At 41.2% G+C, this 20,140-nt stretch overlaps 1 protein-coding gene across 1 annotated transcript in view; it reads right to left on the bottom strand.

The window, feature by feature from the left end:
• LOC107186231 (glutamate receptor ionotropic, kainate 2) overlaps positions 1-20,140 on the bottom strand; it is a 178,409-nt gene that overhangs the window by 1,938 nt on the left and 156,331 nt on the right. The window contains exons 10-17 of the mRNA XM_015574057.1: positions 16,058-16,349; positions 14,424-14,562; positions 10,822-10,959; positions 8,755-8,953; positions 7,393-7,624; positions 5,614-5,729; positions 4,419-4,574; positions 1,286-1,288 (exon numbers count right to left, since the gene is read on the bottom strand). Of these exons, the coding sequence (XP_015429543.1) occupies positions 1,286-1,288; positions 4,419-4,574; positions 5,614-5,729; positions 7,393-7,624; positions 8,755-8,953; positions 10,822-10,959; positions 14,424-14,562; positions 16,058-16,349 (1,275 nt within the window). The remainder of the gene's footprint in view (positions 1-1,285; positions 1,289-4,418; positions 4,575-5,613; positions 5,730-7,392; positions 7,625-8,754; positions 8,954-10,821; positions 10,960-14,423; positions 14,563-16,057; positions 16,350-20,140) is intronic.

The raw sequence follows: 20,140 nt of genomic DNA, 5'->3' as shown, positions 1-20,140 counted from the left end.
AAGAATTTCGTTACAGCAGCACAGAAAACACGTACCACCCGGTACATGACACGTATTTAAACACACAGAAAGCTACGTCCTTTTACAAAAAGGTCGAGTAAACATGTTCACAACATTCATAAACTTCATCGATCGAATAGAAATACATACAGGGTGTCCCAAAATAGCTTCGACTTCCGGGAATGAGGGGTTCCTGGGATGATTTGAAACACCTTTTTCCTTGACAAAAATATTATCCGAGGCTTTCTTAACTAAGATATTAACGAAAAACCCTGACCAATCAGAGCACGAGTCTGTCGACCGAGTTCATTTTTGCTAAGGAAAAAGTTGTTTCAAATCATTCCAGGAACCCCTCATTTCCGAAAGTCAAAGCTATTTTGGGACACCCTGTACATGTGATTTTAATTCATCGTCGAAAACATCGATACAGGTAAGAATAGACAGAGGCGCCGCCATACAGGTGAGATTCGTATAATACAAGCATACGAGCCCGGAACGTACAGAATCGTTAATCAAATAATGTTCTTTCGTTTCTCGCTATGGAATCCGTGGGCTTCTATACGCGAATTTGAAAATTTGTTCACGCGACAATTCTCTTTCCGGTTCTTTCAGAAACATACGGACTCCGTAATTATCGGTGGTATTGGTATTGCTAGCCACCCCTCGAGACTACACAGTATTTACATATACAATAAAACGTTTTGCAACCCGACGCTATACATTAATTATCTATCTCGGTATAAAATCGTGATTGTTCGTAAATATTCTCGTTAATTCTGCAGCACTTTTATATTCAGTCGCGGTCCGCGGCGGGGCCCTAGCCGCGTTTTTGTTTATTTTTATTTTTTTACAATTAACAATTCACCCGGGAGGGACTGTCCCTTCACGCTGCGAGGCTTGAAGTGATCGTCGATTAATCTAAGTGGTTTTTTGATATGAGCAAAATGGCAAACGCGTTGACCTTTCCAATTTCGACGCGCCATCTTGGTATCGTGTCGCGCGACGGCGTTGAAGAATAAAAATCACACACGAGCAAGGAAAACAATTCGAGGAAACCATTTAGACGCCCCCATTTCTTTGTCGTTGCAACGAGGACTTTTAAAGCATCCGTGTCTTATTGAATCCTGGTTGAAGTTTTCGGTATCGTCGACTAAAGCCCGTTTAATGAACGTGATCGTGCTTAAGACTGTGTCGGGCGTGATTCTAGTCCTCGATGAGGGGGAGAAAAAAACTGGAAAGGTCGAGGATCGTTGCTCCTTCTTTTGATTATACGTTTAGTTTCGACTTTCTACACGGTTCGTGTCCGTAAGTGTTTCACACGGTTCTCGATCACACGTGGCGGAATTCCTCCTTTAGGTCCATCGGGGTCAGTTACGCTTTTTTTCTCGGGCTTAGGAATCTGTGTGAGATTTTCTGTTCTTTTTCATTTTTTTCGTTTCGTTTTTGTTTCTGTCTTTGCGTTTTGCTTTCGGAGCGGGATTCGTTATACCGTCCGTTAGTGTAGATCGGTAAAAGCTTCGCAGATCGGTTTCCCCGAGGATTTCTGCTTCTAAAACAGAACAGCAAAATGCTCGGGTAAGATTGCGTTAGGTGAATCAGATCGATGAATCATATACGACGCGGTGGGAGACCGTGACGGTGAATTATCTTTCCGTGACAGTGATTATTCTTAGAAAATAAAAAATAACGTAGGGATTAAAAACAGGAGACTTTACGTTAGAAAGGATTCGGGTTTAATGAAGTTTATAAACCGTTTGACACCCAGGGGTCATGGCAGTAACTTTGTCGAAAAGTGCCAAATGGCGCGATCGCGCTGTTTTCATTTCATGTTGACGAGTGTCAAGATGTCGGTATTTCTTAATATAGCCGTCAGAATTTAAAGGAAAAATCGTTGGCCAAGATAAGATAAATTTTCTAACACAATATGTTAAGGTGTTGATAAAAATCCGAACGCACTGTCAATTGCAGATGTGGCACTTATCGACATAAAATCTGAACAGCGCGATCGCGTGGCACTAAAACGGGTAATATAAATGAAAATATAAACTTTGCAAGTATGGATGTGGTGGAAGATACTAAGACATTTTTGAAAAAAAGTTATTGATATTTAACTATGCACCTGATAACTACACTGGTCGTCTTTGAATACTACACAGATATTAAACAAACATTTAATCTTCAATACGGAGTCAATCTTAATTTCACAACGAGTAGTTTTGTTAACAAAGCTACAGATTTACCTCTCAAAACCAAGACAAGGCTGCAAATTTTCTGCGGTTGTATAATTTACAACTGTATAGAACAAACTCAAACCATTATGTTGAAGTTAATGTTTTTATATTACCCTAGTCGCAATGAAACTATCATAAAGAAACGAGTAAGGAAGCGACGAAATAATGTATTTTTTTTAACTGAATAATTATCATCGAAATGACTTCCATTACATTTCACAAAGACCGAATTTAACCGTTTAACGGTGTAGTATTCTCGAAACGACACCTCTTCAAATGTTCTTGATTGCGGGATATTTATCAATCCGTCCTATATAAAGGAAGAACGATTAGCAGTTTGAGAATCATGGAGGGTGTAGCATCGTGGCTACTCTGTTGCGGTCTGAAGTAGCGCGGTCCGAAAAGGGGGGAACAGCAATACCGACGTTTGTTGGCTTGCGGAATTGTTTGCTCACTAGGTACGCTCTGGGTCGCCGTCGCAAAGCTGCATATAGCCGTATTTGTGGACGAGCCCTTCTCAAATACTTGCCTGTTTGCTTACCGCTTGAATGTACGCAAACGGTAGCTCGAATACATATTGTAGACACGTGATCCCCTACGTATCGCGAGTTTCCCCTGGTTGCGTATTTGACGCGCCTTAATTTCATTCCAGCCGAGGAATTTTCCTCCTCGAGTGACTCTTAAGTTCACTGCGTGAAATTTCAGATTCAATTTTCCCGTAAACGAAGGATTGCTTGAAAAAATTCTACGGTGATTATTTCATTTATGTTTGATTATATATTATGACTTATTGGACACTCTGTATAGTCCCGAATTAATATCCGTGTCGCGAGTCCCATTCCAACGATCGATGATTTATATACGATTTCGGGGAGGTTCACAAAACTCCGACGGGAATGAACAGAGGAAGGAAAGAAAACAGAGCGGAAAGAAAGAAGGAAAAAATAAAGAAGGAAATTACCAGCGGTGAGCGTCAGTGAAACGGTACCTATAGACGCAAATAATTATCGTAAACTTCCCGGTGGAACAAAGACAGTTTACGCTCCAGTATCTTTTCACTCAACCCGGTGTTCCACGGTTCTTCCGACTCGAATGAAAGCAATAAAGGGTGGAAATACAGGAAGTTGGAACAATAGTATACGAATTAGAACGAGACATTTACACCAGACCTGGTGATCAATGATTTTTATCGTGGCATAGAATTGCTAAGAATATTGCGAAATCCATTCAACAACAAAGAAACGTTATTTTGCATTTGACAATTCACCGATCGAATGAACAGAGTGGAATAAAACAACGTTAAACGAGATAAAAGGCGTTTTAAAGGACAGGTAGTCAAACTTTGGGATTTTCTGTTGTACTTCGAGAATAAAATTTGATAATGTGATCACATGATTTTACACTTTTACTTAGGGTAACATTTTGCAACGATATTGAATTATTTTATTTTTTAATAAACTACATAACTTGTGTGAATATTATACTCTATAAATTCTCGCAGAATATATATCTCCGTATATTCTATTAATTCACTAAAACACCACTGCAAAGAGGAAACCTGTTTTAAATTTAAGAATGAAGTGATCCAAGGTGGGAAGAACGGTTTCCCAAAGCTTAATCACTGATCACTGAACTGGGGATTTTATGCAATTACAACTTATAGAGCTGCGTGAAATATAATAAACGACAAAAGTTTCCCCAGACGTAATAAATTTTCCATTGTATTCTCAACCAAATAAGAAGGAAGAAAAAATTCTTACTTTTAATCTTGTTTTCATGAATTATAAAATGTCATTTTGCATAAATATCCTCAGTCTACCGATCACGATAAACACCCTCCACAAATTGTAATAATAAATTAAAATTAAACTCGACTCTTCGATAATTTTCTATCATTAACAGAACCACAAATGGGATGTACTGTAGGGTTAAGAAATCCGTCTGGACGCTCCACGTTCGGGAATCTTTCATGATTCATCGATCGGACGGCAGGTACGATGATCAGACCCGAGTCGTTCTGTATTTGCCCGGTGACCATTAAAGAGGAACTCCACCATCGCGCGAACATCAACTGATGTATTCGCGGGGTATGTCGGGATAAATCGCGTCGGGATCGAGATGCGTGTTGGACGACGTTACTTCAGGCGCGATCACGCCCTCTTCGACGTGCTATCTGACCTCACTCACCCGTTCCTCAATGGCGACCTTCCGGCTTTTCCAGACGAACTCGCATACAGCGATCACGCACGCGATCCCCATCCCGCCCATCAGGACGACAAACACACCGCCGACGTTGGCGAGGCCCAGCTCGTTCGCCGTCGAGCTGCTCTTCGAGGTGTCGTCCTGCCGAGAATTACACAGAAATCTGAATATCATCTTAACCTTCTCAATACTGGCACCCTCACTTCGCATTGCTTGTTACAGACTCCTCTCGATTATCGTCTGGCTTGTTCTACACGATTATTGTCCAGGCGTTATCCCCACCACTGAGGGGCGTGGAACCTGTCAAGCGCATACATAGTTGCCCCTTCGATTTTGTTGCCGAGGTTCGGGTTTTGGGCAAAAAACGAATTTACGAGAGTCTGAAGCATTTCTCTCTATAAGATTATTGTCCCGGCGCAGACCCTAGTGCGGGACGATAATCGAGAGGAATCTGTAGAAATCTGTGATGTAGGATTATGTATTTGTCCCATGTTTCGAATTTTACCATACACTGTTAAATTATTAAATACCTATATTTCTTTAAATAGAACTTGACGTTAAGTACTAACATTAAGTCCGGTAGATAATTACAATGTTCATTCTATATCCAAGTACTGAATCCTTTTGAAACGAGTTATGAATTCAATTTGTGCACTCAAGTCAACTGTGCTGGTATCTAGAACTTCCCAGAAAATACCCTAAACCACTACATTGTCTCAGTATCAAATCTTTCCGAAAATCCGATGCCTCTAGCTCCTCGATCACAAGTGAAATAAGCTACCTCCACACACGTGTCATAATTCTCTTTAATAAAATGCAGCATCCCCGGTTTTCGCTTCCGGCAGCACCGTAAAACTGAATTCTCGGTCAACAAATTTCAGCGACGAACAGTCGCGAGAATTCAACCTTGCAGAATAATACCGGCAGATAAGAGCCGCATAATAGGCGACGGTCATGATTTCACGAATTTATGAAACTGTCTTCTCGCGGCCACGCTTCTACCTTGGTCTACCCCCCACCCCAACGTTCACTGTGTCCATGGTGGGAGGGCGGGGCGTAGATCGGGACGTAGGTGTCGTGGAGGGGATAAGAATTTCGGGCGACTTTATTCAGTATGCGCACCACCGTCGACGGGCATGGCTCGTGGGGCAAATAAAGTAGGGTGTGTTTGCATGCTCACCCTGCAGGATCCACCGCCGCGTTTCTCCTTCCACCAGCGTGTCTTCAGCAAGTGTAGCTTCCCCTCTTCCTGCAGCTTCAGAATCGCCCCGCTTATGGCCGTCCTGTACGGCGAATCTGAAGTTCCAAGGTCGTTTCCGTGAAACTCTGCCTTCTCCCTTCGTCTTCCACGATTTTCCAGACGGCTTTTATCGCGTGCGCGTGAAACTTTCTCGAAAAGCGTCGTCGAGGTTATCGTTTCTTCGTGCCCCCCTCCCCCCCGCCCGCTCCCTTGCCGCATAACTTTCTCCGTCTCTCTCAGGGGACCAATCGACGGTGCCGGTTTCCCGCGATCGCTTTCAGTTTTCCAACCACGACGTGACGCCGACAGGCCACATAAAGGGAACGACGCCACTCGGCGACTAAGTTCGGAGATGTTTGTCGGGGGAGGTACGTGGCTGTGCTTCGGAAAGCTTGCGGAAACCGCGGCTCTATGTTGCCGGAGCGGATTTATTGAAATTACCGTAAATCGTGGGAGGAAACTAGATGCGTTATACAGGGTGAGGCATCTAACTAGACGATTTCGAATTACTTGGATATTAGTTGCTGGACGAAGAAATCTTTTGAACAAAAGTTGCGTGGCGTCAAGGCGGACATGTGTTGGATAATTGTATTTTTTTTCCTAATTGGAGTCACATGGACATTGATTGCATTGGTTACACATGAAGGTTTGAAGGTCGAATTCATTATTTCAGGTGGAACACCCTATGTGTCTTTACGGAAATTAAATGGGTATTGTGTAATAATTACTTAAAAACACTTTGTCGCTCAGAAAGTAATTAATCAGTAATTTGAAATTGTAAATTTAGACTTCACCCTAGATAAAGTGTCTTGCGCCACGTTAGCTGAGCTATATCTCAACACATTGACTGGCACATCGCCCAAAATATGATTCAACCCCCAAAAGTGGGGTGACATTGATATCGGAATACAATTTAAAACAAGACCAACAATCTGTATTAACAAAACGCGTATATTTTCAACGATTTATGTCTTCAATAATTCGTGTCTGATTACGTTCGGCCTTTTTCACTGTGACAGTCAACGTGTTAAAACGACCGATACAAGAACATTTTCAGAATGCACTCGTTTGCATCGATGCAAGCTAAAAACCGCGAATTTCGTTACTGTTTCATGTTCCGTTGAAAGAACAGTAGTAAAGTATTCACAACTTTTGATTCCGTTCAGATCGTATGCAGGCGTACCGAATTAAAAACACAAGATTCGTGTGTTCGTATCTCGCGCAAAAACACAGTCACCTAGCATTTTAGATCGTAGCATTTTTCACCGTTCCGCGAGATGCGCGTCAATCACGTGCTTTTCACCGGAAAGCAAAATATTCACCAAAGTAAATCGTTCTCGCGATCCCAGCCCGTAGGTAGGGAATTGTTTTAAACTCCCGTCGAAACGGACCGGGGAATCGATGCCCTTCTAATTCCCTTCCCTTCCTCTGCGCCCCATAAATCCGTACAACGAACATGAAAAATTATCTTTCCGATTCGACGTCGTTTGCCCTGGATACCATAAATCACGGATACACTCACGTCGATCGGCCATCTCTATCGCTCGAGAGCTATTTGAGCGCGTATAATCGGCCTAACCGTGGGTCTAGGTGACGAGTTTATATTACGGTAAGCTCTGGGGTAGTGTTATATACACCGTGTGTGTTACATAAAGTACACGGTGTCGTGAACTGTACGTATACACGTCGTGGGTATTTCTGTGACGTGGGAGCACTTACTAGGCGGCATGGCTATGCCATATCCTTTCGAGTCCAGGAGACCGCCGACTTGGGTGAGGTCGCAGTTCCTCTCGATTACGTATTCGATAGAGGTGGATTCCATTAGGAACGCGTAGCTGCCTTTACCCTTGATCACTCGCTCCACGCCCTCGACGTTGCTCGTTGTAAATACCGTCGGTTTCGCCGAATCCATGAAGGACCACATGCGCTGGTACGTCGAGAAATTGGAATCCTAGATCCAGCCAGGGGAATTTCATGGTCGGATACGCGTGCCATTAAACGATGGAACGTATATAGTACACAGGTCGGGATTGGTTAATCTTCAAGGAGTCCTATTAGAACGCCGTGCACGCCTGTCTGCGAGCCCATGGAAACTACCATGGCTCGACTAGTGCTGTAAGCGATCGATAACAAGGCATTTCGCGCTTTGCAATTTCATTTTTGGCCCTCCCATCACCAATCGATTCGGTCTCGACCCTCAAACAGCCTTGAACTTTGAACTCTGAACCTTGAAGATTGACCATTCGCGCTGAATAATATTCAAGGTGTCCCACCTAACGTGAGCACCTTCGATATTTGACTCGTTTTTGAAGACACAAAATAATGCGAGGGGAAAGTATTATTTGGTTAGAAGGAGCAAATACTACGATAAGCAAAACTTTTTCTCGAGGTCATATTTTTCGAAATTTTAAGACCATTGATGTTTTTTTAAATGGGACTATATATTTTTATTATTGTGGTGTAATAGTGGAGTGAAGACGAAAAATCGACAAATGTGAGGGAGTAGATTTAAATAATGAAATAACTGCGATAGAGGGATTAGTGCAGAAATGTGGAGAAGTTGATGAACGTCACTGAGTATTCGTTAAAATAAATTTTTTGCAAATCGGAAGCCAGTGAGATATTTAAGGTGCTCACGATGGGTGAGGCCTAGACTAAGTGTAGTAAATAAGAATATAATAAATAAATTGTAATTCTGGCTACTAAAAATGTTACGAGTTTTACGAACACCCAATATATACATACGAATGTGTAAAACATAGTAATGTATGGGTTAATATTTACTAAAATCATTAATCAAATAAACTTTCTTCTGGGAAAATAGAGTGAATGGTTTAGGGTTCCAAAATAAGCGTAGAATACCACGTAAAAATATTTTCAGTAATAATTCTAATGAAAGATAAGTATGTAGAAATAAGTATATGCTCTTCGAGTATTCTACGCAGCAAGTTTCTCCCATAACTACCACTTCAAATTCATCGATAGGTTATTCAGGCGAATTGTCTGGTATCGGTACGGGGCTCAATACGACGATTACGTGGATGTTTGTACAGAGTTCATAAGATATTCATGCGATCTTACCCTGAAAAAGGCTGCGGTACTGCCTCCTTTGAGAGCGCCGTATTTGATTTTCGTCTGCTTTGCGAGATCTTCCGCGCTCTCGATCGGCGAATCCATCCTCTCGACGGTGAGGAACGCGGCCAAGTTGGCAGTGTACGAAGAAATCATGATCAAAGTGAAGAACCACCACATACCCGCCACTATGCGAGTTGACACGGCCCTGCGAATAGAATTTGAACGGTGCAGAGGAACCTCGACCCGGGTGAAATGGAGAATCTGTTCTCCACGAGCGAATGTGAATAGACTTTTGTATTCGTTTCAATACTAAATCGACTTTTCGAACACTCTGAGACATTGTCAAGCGGAAGAAATACGTACTATACTTCATTATTCTCAATTGATTGTACGTATACCTACTTGAAAATCTTTTACAGTTACATAAAACGAATCAATCGTGGTATAAAAAAAGTGATATACTTTAGCACTAGCCTATTTCTTTTCATCAATTAATTTGGCTGACCAAGATGGGGAACACAATTCGATCAATCAAGAAAACACGTGATTGATCAGGAGAAATGCGCGATTTTATATGATGGTTTTTTAACAAATAAATAGTAGTTCATTATTTTTCGATTCGCATTTGTGTGTCGTACTGGTCTCAAGCTCGATCAGTCAAACAGTCTTCAAGAATACTCCAAGCTTCTACGTCCTATCGTGTCATGCATCTAACTAAACTAACACGTTCTACGCTCCTAAGAAGTATCTACCCTAATGTAACAAACATGACAAAAAAAAACCAAGCGTAAATCCTACTAAATAAGAAACGATGATAACGACTCGAGGGAATAGGGGCTGCTTCGTGGAGAGTATCAGAAGACAGAAGCGTTCTATGTCGTCTTTCTCGTCTAACGTGTAGCGAAAGTCTGTCGAGTGTCACGATTAAAACGCGTCAGAAGTAGTTGCTGCCTTCCTCGAACAATCAAATTAATTCGAATATAAAGATATTCAAGGTGTCATGCATCTGGTGGTACAATGGGGTTACGTAGAAGAACAGGTCGAGAATATAGAATACAATTTTGCACTAGAGACTTCGTTTTCCAGAAAATCGACTTTGACAATTAATCTGAAACGCGTGTATTCGTCGTAGTACACTAAATCCTCGACGAGTGTTCGATGGTTCCTCGGCACTGACAAAGAGAGATCCCCAGGTGTAACACTGATTTTTAAATTAGGTTTATCACGATGATAGAACTTAGAATTCTGGAGCCAATGATATTTGTTTCAGCCGCATATGGCCATTACTTTGTGAAATATTTAATGTTCAGTGCCGAGGAGCCTTCGAACACTCATCAAGGATTTACTTTATCTAGTAAATAGACATAGACCGCAATAAACAGATTTGCAAATACAATTTTCTCAAAAACGAAATTTCAAATAGAAAAATTCTATATTTTCGACATATTTTCTCACGTAGAATCACCCCTACCCTAATGATTATACCACTATTTACATGAACCATGTATATTCAATTTCGAACTCGGTAGACATTATTTCCTAGAACATTCTAAAGAATGACTCGCTACTCAGAATGCCGAAAACCGTTCACGACTTGGTCTCAATCTGTGATTCCGTGGAAAGTTTCGCGGTCCCCATCCCCTAACTCGTACCAAGACCATGTCACGGTAGCTCTCCGGAGTGCAGCAACAACTTCCATTATGCGAACTGTCGTCGCTGTAACTGGCGACGAGGCATAGAGCGTTAGCGATAGCAAAAGCGCACGGCCGGCGTGTCCCGGCACACGATAGAACGTGATCGGTTGCAGCAAGCCTACGATATAGCATATCCAGGCTATCGTTACACAAGAGTAGCACCTACGACCCCGTATCCCGTCTTCCTTCCGCCCCTTAACCCTCTGAACTTCCCGTCCACCCCTCCATACACCCCACAGGTGAACCGTCCGCAGACCGGTTAACTAGTTCGAAGCGAGAGTTCGGAGTTCGAAACACGTCTCCATCGACAGGGACACCATAAATGGACCCGACACGGGATTTCCACGGAATACGCTGATGTGTTCCTTCGATGACTTACTTCGGCGCTATATCAGAGCCTTGCTGCATGAGCGAGCCTATGGTGAACCAGAGCGAGTTCATCAGGGTGAACTCGTTCTCGAGGACCTCGGACTGTCCGTTGCACGGATGGGGATTCTCCCACTCGTAGGGGCTGAACCTGCGGACACGTGAATGGAGAAGGGGAAGGATTAGACGTCAGAGTCGCAACGTGCGCGGTGTGGACTCGTGCTTTTGGAGCCTCTCGTGAACGACGCGACGATTTCGCGAGCATTGCTTTCGAAGAGAGTTGTAATGAGTTCCGTGTACTGAGCGTTTGCTGAGAAGTTGGCTAGGGGCGAATGGGGTAAAGCCAGATTTACACTAGCGGTCACGGAACGATCAGATCACGTCAAATTAGGTAGCGGGATTTATTACTTATATGTAATCCAGTGAGAGAATTGTAGTTTGAAGTCAGACTGAGCGTGATCTGCAGTCTTACAGTGCACTGGCGACACTCTGGCAAGGAGAGGGCTCGAGATGACCCTTTGGGTTTTCGATACGCTTTTGCAGGATAGTAGTCGAGGCCCTTAGATAGATTTTGAAATATTTAACCTCAGTAAGTAGCAATATTTCTATCATAAGAAGAAATAATACTTTAAATTGTTTGAAACTTTTGGCCGATAATGCACGTCTTTTGCATTTAATGATGGAAAGAAATGTCTGAATTACACGGTTTGCAGTGTTCGCTTAGTTTCTGTTCCGATTCAATTTTCTTAAGGACACATAACTCTTGGATATCTACTTTCATTCATTTTCAAAACGATAATATTACTTTATAAGGTAGTCCTCTAATTACAAACATTGCGAATAGCAGTACAGACACTGAGAAACAATATTTTTTGTGGCTAATAGAATGTGTTATTGGAACATATGAATTGTTAATGGAATAATGTTGTCACAGGGAAAGATCGAATGCAAACATACAGATTGAGATATCTTGTATCTACGTGTTTTTTCAAGTCGTAGATGTAGCTACCACTCTGAGTATCGCTGTTCGCTCGCTGATCGATATTCACTAGTAAATACTACCATTACGTGGAGACTGGTATGGAGACTTCCAAACTTTCAATCCCCGGAACACATTATTCCCTTATCTAAAGTTTTATGAATGAAATGATACATCTCCTATTAAGATATTCCCAGAAGAAAAAATGAAAATGTACCTGTAGGTACACTGACATCGATTTAATAACAGAAACAGAACATCCTGTTTTCATTATTCCTTCATTTTTCTTCGTAAATTAATCTGCACGATAATCAGTAAACTTTAATTCAACCTATTACTCGACCACTTTCTCTCCGTGGAAATGCCGAGGATGAAGCAGGAAAAAAGAGAAGAACAAAAGTTTATAGAAGAAGGAAGGAAGTTTAATTTGTAGTTTCCCTTTTCTTAATTGCATTTCTGATTGTCCCCTTGAATCTTTATAACGTTCTCGCTTGCTGGCTTGTTTTGCAGTATCGGCGGTACACAAAACGAGGAAAGTCCTACAACTCTCTTGTGAAAACTCTCTCGTCGAACTAAAGGAATCACTATATAATACTTTAGACTTTAGACAGCCGTAGAGAATTCATCTATACTTGATCCCTTCGAGAACCACAGAAAACATCGACATCGAATTATGATTCTTTTGAGGTCAAATAGTAGTTTTGTTCCGAGTTAAAAACAACGATAATTCATTATTGGTCGTCCCTCTCGTTTAAGTGGGAACACCACTGTGACGGCCGGAAAAACAAACCTTTTTTAAGAATTTTTTTAGGAATAATTTACAGTGTTCCTATAAAACTTTTATTACCCAGTTTTAGGACAATGTCTTAAGATATTTAAAAAGAAATTAATAGAAAAACATGCAGAAATTTTAATATACGTTTAATCTTCTAGACCCCTACATACTTCGCTAGCGGGGTGTTTAACTTTGAAACAACAGTTCTGAAATCAAGTGTAAACAATTTTTTATAAACTATATGAGGCTAGTTAGAAAAATGTTTCGAGAAAAATTCGGTTAAAGTTTGACAAGAAATTATTTATGTAATCGAAATGCACTGTATCTTCGTAAATTCTTCGAATATCGATTTTTAATTTTCAGATACTCTTTTTGCAGAGTTAAACTTTAACCCTCATCCGTCCCTCATTTTCACAACTTAATCTGTCCCTCGGTGTCAAATTGACCGAGTGGTGAAAATGAACACAATGAAGTGATAAATAGTTTTTGCAAATTCTTTACAACAGAAATCACGAAGCCTCAGATAAATTTACTTACACATGACAGAATTGTGTCATTTTTTAAGAGAAAACTGTATCAAATTGACACAAGGAACGGATGAGGGTTATGAAAATTCATTTAAAAGATTTTTTTTTAAGTTTCACAGTGGTGTTTCCCTTTAAGAAAATGCTTTCTCTTTCCCCGGATTTTCAATTCTCATGGTCGGAGGGAGGAGGCGTTCTTCATTCACGAGAGACTACAACAGTGCCAAACATCCGGTCCTCCCCGATCGGTACAGTTAAAGGCGGTCTCGCGAATCCGTCCCGTTGAATAATTCATCCGCGTTCCTCGTTCGCGTAGTACACCCAGGGTCCGTAGGAGTGTGTTTCGCGGGTTCGTGGACAAGTAGATCGCTACGAAAGTGGATCATTAGTTCACGTCGTCGATCGTCGATTTACATGCGTGTATTCCAGTCGACGATACACAGGGTTTACACAGGATGACGTTGATGGTGGTGTGGCGCGTGGATCGGTGCAGCAGCGCGGCGGTATGAACCGAATCAGCTAAAAGGGTGGACACGACGAAGTGAAGTGAAACGAAAGAAAATAAAAAAAGAAAGAAGAAAGGAAACGAAAAGGAGAAAAGAAATACAGACGATACAATAAACATAGGTAGAAAAGACGTTTAAGCGGACCGATGATGCCAATCTAACGGCTTACTTGGGCAGAATGTCACAGCCCTGCCGCATTAACGATCCGATGGTGAACCACATGCAGTTGAGCAGCTTGAAGCGATTCTCCAGATGGTCCGGGTTTTTGTTGCACGGATGAGGATTGTACCACTCGTACGGGGTGAATCTAAACTGATCAACTCTAGAGAACGCTGTGATCCATTTTCAGCCGCGTTGCATCTGTCTTTTACCCCGGTGGTACCGATCGATCGCCATTTACGTATGAAGATTCGCCCGAGCCGTCCTCGAGAAAAAGAGGACGAACGGAATGCGACAAGTCCACCGGTCTTGGACCCCCTCTCTCTGTTTAGCCGTTCCCCACGCCGATTTTATTCGGTTTTTTTTTTTGCTCGTGATACTCACTCGCGACTGGACAGTGAAATTAGAGCTGGTGAACCGATGGTAAGGATTGGCTCGCGAACTATCCGTGAATATTTACTTATCGTGGAGACTTGTCCAAGATACGGTTTTAATTTTTAACCATTGGGTCGTAGGTTGTCGCGTCTGCATCGATCGATCAGTTTAATGTTTGTATTTAGCTGCGGAGATCTTGTACACGTGAGGAATTTATGAGAGTTTTAACACGACAGGGACTTATTCCTATCGGTGCAATACTTTTTTCAGGGTAGAGGGGAAGGTAGGTACACTTGCCTGGCGAGTATGAAGAGCAGCACCGAGACGCCCAGATAAGCTGTCGCCATATAAATCCAAACGTCCAGGCTCAGAGGACTGAGGAACGAGAATAGATTCGGCGGTTGCTTTATGGGCTTACGGTACAGTATGCTGATACCTGAAAGATACAATTTTATTCTTGCGGCTTGTACATTTGGGTAGAAATGATATGGATCCTCGTGTATCGATCTGAATATTAATGTACACGCAGAATGGTACCGTGTGGACCATTTGGGTAATTCTGGTAGAGATAGATCATGTGGTTTAAAACCGTCTAAAGCTTCTTTCAAAGTACCGAATATTAGACTTGCTAGTCTGTGGACTGAACTATCTTTTCTAGAACCTGTAATTACCGTAATATATTTAGAAATAGCTATGGGAATAAGTTAATTTGTGGTTGTATATCTCGCCCATACTATTAAGGAAAAGATGGACTACTTGGATGAAAATTATATTCTTTCATGAAATTAATTTGCCAGAAACTATTTTTGTAGAAAAAATTGTTTTTATTAAGGAAAAAGATATTGAAATACTAAACACTTATAAACGGTGTCAACATTTTCTCAAACAACAGTGTGATAATAATTCCTATGGCTAAGTACAAAATGATTACTCTTACGAGAATAGAACTATGGTGTACAGTTCACAGACTCGCTCGATTACAATAATTATAACAAAGAACACTGTAATGTTGCGCATTTGACGAATAGCTTGGAAACTACTTACTTAACTGGTCTGTCTCTCCCGGTGGTCCATCTCTACCTGAATTACCCTAAGTTTAGTTATTAGGTTATTACATTATAACAGATTGCAGTTTGGTAGAGAAGTTTGCAGGTGCATTCCAATATTATACATCGTAGCATGATTCTTTTTAATTATAAATAACAGTGAAAAGTTGAGTAATTTTAAATGCCATCGACTTTACAACTCTGTTGTTTATTGTTTGAATAATAAAATATGAAATTAAATAGAAAAATAAACAAAAAATTAAATTTTTGAAGGTAGCCTTATATTCTAAGTGGAATGTATAATTTCTGTGAATCTCATTAATTGACACAACGCTGCGCGAATCTTCAAGATCTACGTAATATAAACATCAAAGAAGTAACATGTCCTTTGCATGTTATATATTGTATAACACATATCTGACTCGATTTAACCGATTTATGGAAGGAGGGCACATAAGCCTATGTCACTATTATTGTGACATTAAAGAAATTTTATTATGAACGAAAAAAGAAATGCACACTTCGCGTTCAAGCTAATAAATTTTCTCCAAAACGAGTATTTCACATATTCTGCTGAAGAATCTTAAATACTGCGATTACTTCGAGCAGTGTGTTCGTATAACCAGAAACCACTGGAACATTCCGCGAGAATGAGAAGATTCGGGCGGAAGTATTTACCGAAAAGGAGACCATAAATTGCTCATCGATCCAATTCGAATCTCCGCAGACAGAGAGACGGCTTTAAATTTTCCATCCGCATGGGTGCTGCCGCGCGAATCTTTCTTTCATTTTCCGAAATCAGAGGCAGAGCCGCCGTTAAATCAATCCCTCGGGCCAATGAACGACGGGGGTGGATCGTGGCCCCTGATTAAACAGATCGCTCACCTAGGTTCATGAACGGCATGGTAAAGTCGACCGCCTGCTCCCGATCGTACGTGATGGTGAGATCGGCGATCGCGAGATCCGCCTTCTGATCGAGCAGTTCTTTCATCATCCCGTCCCACTCTTTCGTTTGCTTGTTGTAGGACCCGTACCGTCCGTCCGGCACCAGCCGGAACGTGTAATTGAACCCGAGGATCCTCGATATCTCGTAAATCAAGTCGACGCTGTACCCCTCGAACTGAGCGTTCCCGGTGAGTTTCTCGCTCGAGTCCTTCCTCATGCAGTACGGCGCGCTCTGCAGGGTAATGAGCTGACGTCACAAGTCGGAATATAACCGCGAACCGTCTATGCCCGGTGTTTGTACAGAACCGGTACGCTTTAAACCGGCCGCGTTAATAACGTCTGAAGACGACTCTGAGAGACATACATGGTGGGGCAATAACTATGTCCACTTTGAATATTGCTGTTATTTGTAATAATATGAAAAAATGTTATATACAAAACTTACACGGTATAGAGGGGGGCATATTGTGAGACAGACATTTTTTGCGTGGGTGAAGGCATAGAGGAGATTTCAAGGTTATCTCCCTTTTTTTTTAATGGAATGCTATATTTTTTTTATCGCGATGTGATAGCCGGCGTTGAGACGATTTCAGCGAGTTATCATTGAAGGTCATGCAAGGTCAAATGTGGTAGTAAAATAAACTTTCTTATATTACAGGAGATGCTCGAAGTGGTGACCGTTTGCGTCAATGCAAAGTTGCAATCTTCGTATCGCTGCTTAGTGACTTATATTTAACTATTATACTGAACTACTTATACGTTAAAACAGCAGGGATTTGGGTCCTTTAAGCCTTTAAGTATTTCGGTGGTAAGACAAGCGCCCAGGGACGGCCAACCTATTTTGGTAGTAGTAGTTGCTGGAAGCCTTGAGGTGTATGTACACCAAAACGGGCAGATGAAATATAAATTTATTATGTTCTTAAATAATTTTACGTGCTATGAAGAAAAAAATATTTGAATTTTTAAGGGTACAGGAAGTATGTCAGACGTATGGTGAAAGGATGTGTGGGTATGGTAAGGGGGACAAACAAGTACCAATTTAGCGGCTAGTACCCTCAAGGGTATCACACAGCACACCAACTGAGAGGGTCACACCTAAAGTCACTATAGCTCATGGCCTGAATTATGCTATCGTTATTTTTTACCCCAGTTTTTATTGCGGACACTTGAAAACTGTTCAAACATGTTCTTTTATTTTTTATTTCTTGTATCCTTTTATTGAAATAGCTACATACGGTGTCTCTGAATGCTGGCACTATGTTATAGTATCCCAGGGGACTTCCAAGAAGTAGTCAATTCTTATAAGTCGAAACCAGTTTCTAAGCACGTTGGTTCATAGCAGTATTTTATTGCAATATAAGTGGTACTAGAAAGTACAGTCAGGACATAAAGGGTTAAATCAAGTTTTTAGAAGCAATTAATTTTTGCCGTAAGAATCCATTCCGTACCAACACTGTAGTCAAAGAAACATTGATCGAATTCATTACCCAACGTTGGCAATTCAAACTTCTGTATTTTCATTTCCTCCGGAAAAATCGTTCGTTCCACATCTATTATAATCGTGTCACAGTACAATTAAAACTTGGGATATCAAAGAGGATGGCTATACAGTAAATCTCCGATGAGTGTTTGAAGGCTCCTGAACATTAAATATTTCATAACCTAATGGCCATATGCGTCTGAAACAAATATCAATGGTTACAGAATTCCACAGTCTATTACACCTGGGAAACTCGCCTTGTCAATGCCAAGGAGCCTTCGAACACTCATCGAGAATTGAGAAATTTCTCTAGCTTCAAATAGGTATTATGGCAAGGGGTTAAACAACTACGTTATTTTCAGTGGTCTGAAACAATCTTCCATACACTTTTTAAGTGTATCTTCACATGTAATTGAACATCGAGTGAAGAGAGGATATCGTGACGGCCGATTTTCAGCGCTCTACCCTATAGATACGCGTGGCAGCCCGGCACGTATGAACCCCGTGGCAGGCACGGGGATCTGAATACGTGCGCGGATGAACGTGATTGCTGAACCAATAGAATCACGTGCAGGCCGCGTGAGATCGCGTGTGTCGGGCTGCATATTCGCCTCGTATGTGGAAACCGGCCGTTTCGGCAAATATGAAAATTCAGAACCCTCCGCGGCTCCTTTCGCGCTCAGACTCTGCTTAATTAACGCGACCGTGATTCACGCTGGGCACAAGGGATAGAGGAATGGAATATGCATCGAGTGCGGGAGTGCTTGCAATTAAAAGGCCCGTCTTCCGTTTCGGAGGATCTTCATTCGCTCTCCATCGATCGAAAAAAAATGCATGAATAAATATAAAACATCGATGGTGTTTTTCTAGCAGAAAGAGAAAAATTGGACGGTATGTCTGTACATCTAACGGGATTGAAAATATATTATAATACTTCAGGTACTGATCATATGTATTTCGAAAAATCGTTCATTTATTCAATGTATGTTTTTTCAGTATTCTATATGCATTGTATAGCTTCTACAGTATTCTAATCACTATATAGTCATCATTATTAAAACTTTGATGTCGAATGACGTAGTAGCACCGACTAGGTATAGAATAGACCTATCATCCAATACTTTTTTCTGTCCCACGTTCATAGGGCTACGTAACCCTATTACAATTTTAATGTCAATACCCGATGTTAACGATGAAGCATGAATTCTGAGTATTATTAGCACATTGGAGAATGAATAGTTTTACTGCCTATTGTAAGAATCTTAATACGCACGAACAATTACTTTCTGGCAATTGGTAAATTTTTACATATTAATTTACTTAAACGTTATTTACTTACAAAAATTTTATTTATTGCGAGTAATTAAATAATGAACGTATGTTAATATTCAGCTACGTGTCTCTCAAATTAAGTGAAATACAGAAGTTTTATTTTCTTGAAAATTACTGTCAAAGAATGCAGCAACTGGTCAGATTTGTTTCGTAAATAAACCGAAACCCTGTATCGGCACACTGTTTTTTAGGCTATCAAATATCACACGGAGTCTTTTAGGAAATAGTAAAATCTTTTACACAAATTCAATGAAATACTTTCAGGTACCCAGTTTAGGACTATGAAATTAGAATGTTCCAGAAGGTGCCGGAAATAGTCGGAGGGTGCGAACGGGAGAGAGCGAGAGCGGCAAAGCGAGCCGCGGTATCGGTGCTCTCTGTCGGTGTTGACGCGTGCGGAGGAATTTCAGGGGTCTATAGGGGGATGTGTGCGTGCGAGAGAGTACGGTAGAGAGTGCCGCGGTATCGGTGCTCTCCGTCGGTCCAACGCGCTAGTGAAGTTGCGTCACCCAGTTTATTGACCTAGCCGTGTACGCCGTGTACCATAACCGTACCTGGCTGAACCATCGGTGTTTGGGTCGTTCAAGGAAGGTCGTTCAAGCCGGCAAAAACAATTCAACACGAACAAACCTGCGTACGCCCAATACATAACGGCGTTAGCTTCCTCACTTTCTCGTGAGCCGTCGCGGAGGGTGGTCGCGCGTCTCGTACTCGTCCTTTCTCTTGTTACTAACCCATTTGTTTGTTGCAGGCATTCGACAACCATCAATTTATTTATTGTGCATATTGTTGTGTCCCCTCTCTTGTTACTAATCCCTTGTATGTTACAGATGTTCGAGAACAATTGGCTTCGATATTTATCTTCTTATGTACTGTGATTCATTTACTGTGATTTATTTACTGTGATTTCTATACTGTGATTTATTTACTGTGCATGTTATTAATCTATTTACTGTGCATATTGTTGTGTCCCCTGTCTTGTTACTAATCCCTTGTATGTTACAGATGTTCGAGAACCATTGACTTTGATATTTATTTTCTTATGTACTGTGTATTGTATAATGAAAAATATTTTTCCAAACAGTTATTCCATCGAAAGAAGACATCGATCAACGTCTACATCTTCAAAGCGTGCGTCTACCACTGCGTTAAGTTACTGTAAGTTAAACTTAAATCATAATTCGATATTCATTGTTATATTCATATTCATC

This window comes from Dufourea novaeangliae, unplaced genomic scaffold (genome assembly GCF_001272555.1).
Source record: "Dufourea novaeangliae isolate 0120121106 unplaced genomic scaffold, ASM127255v1 scaffold14, whole genome shotgun sequence".
Lineage (NCBI taxonomy): Eukaryota > Metazoa > Arthropoda > Insecta > Hymenoptera > Halictidae > Dufourea > Dufourea novaeangliae.
Note: the sequence above shows the minus strand (reverse complement) of the source record. Positions and strands in the feature narration are given on the sequence as shown.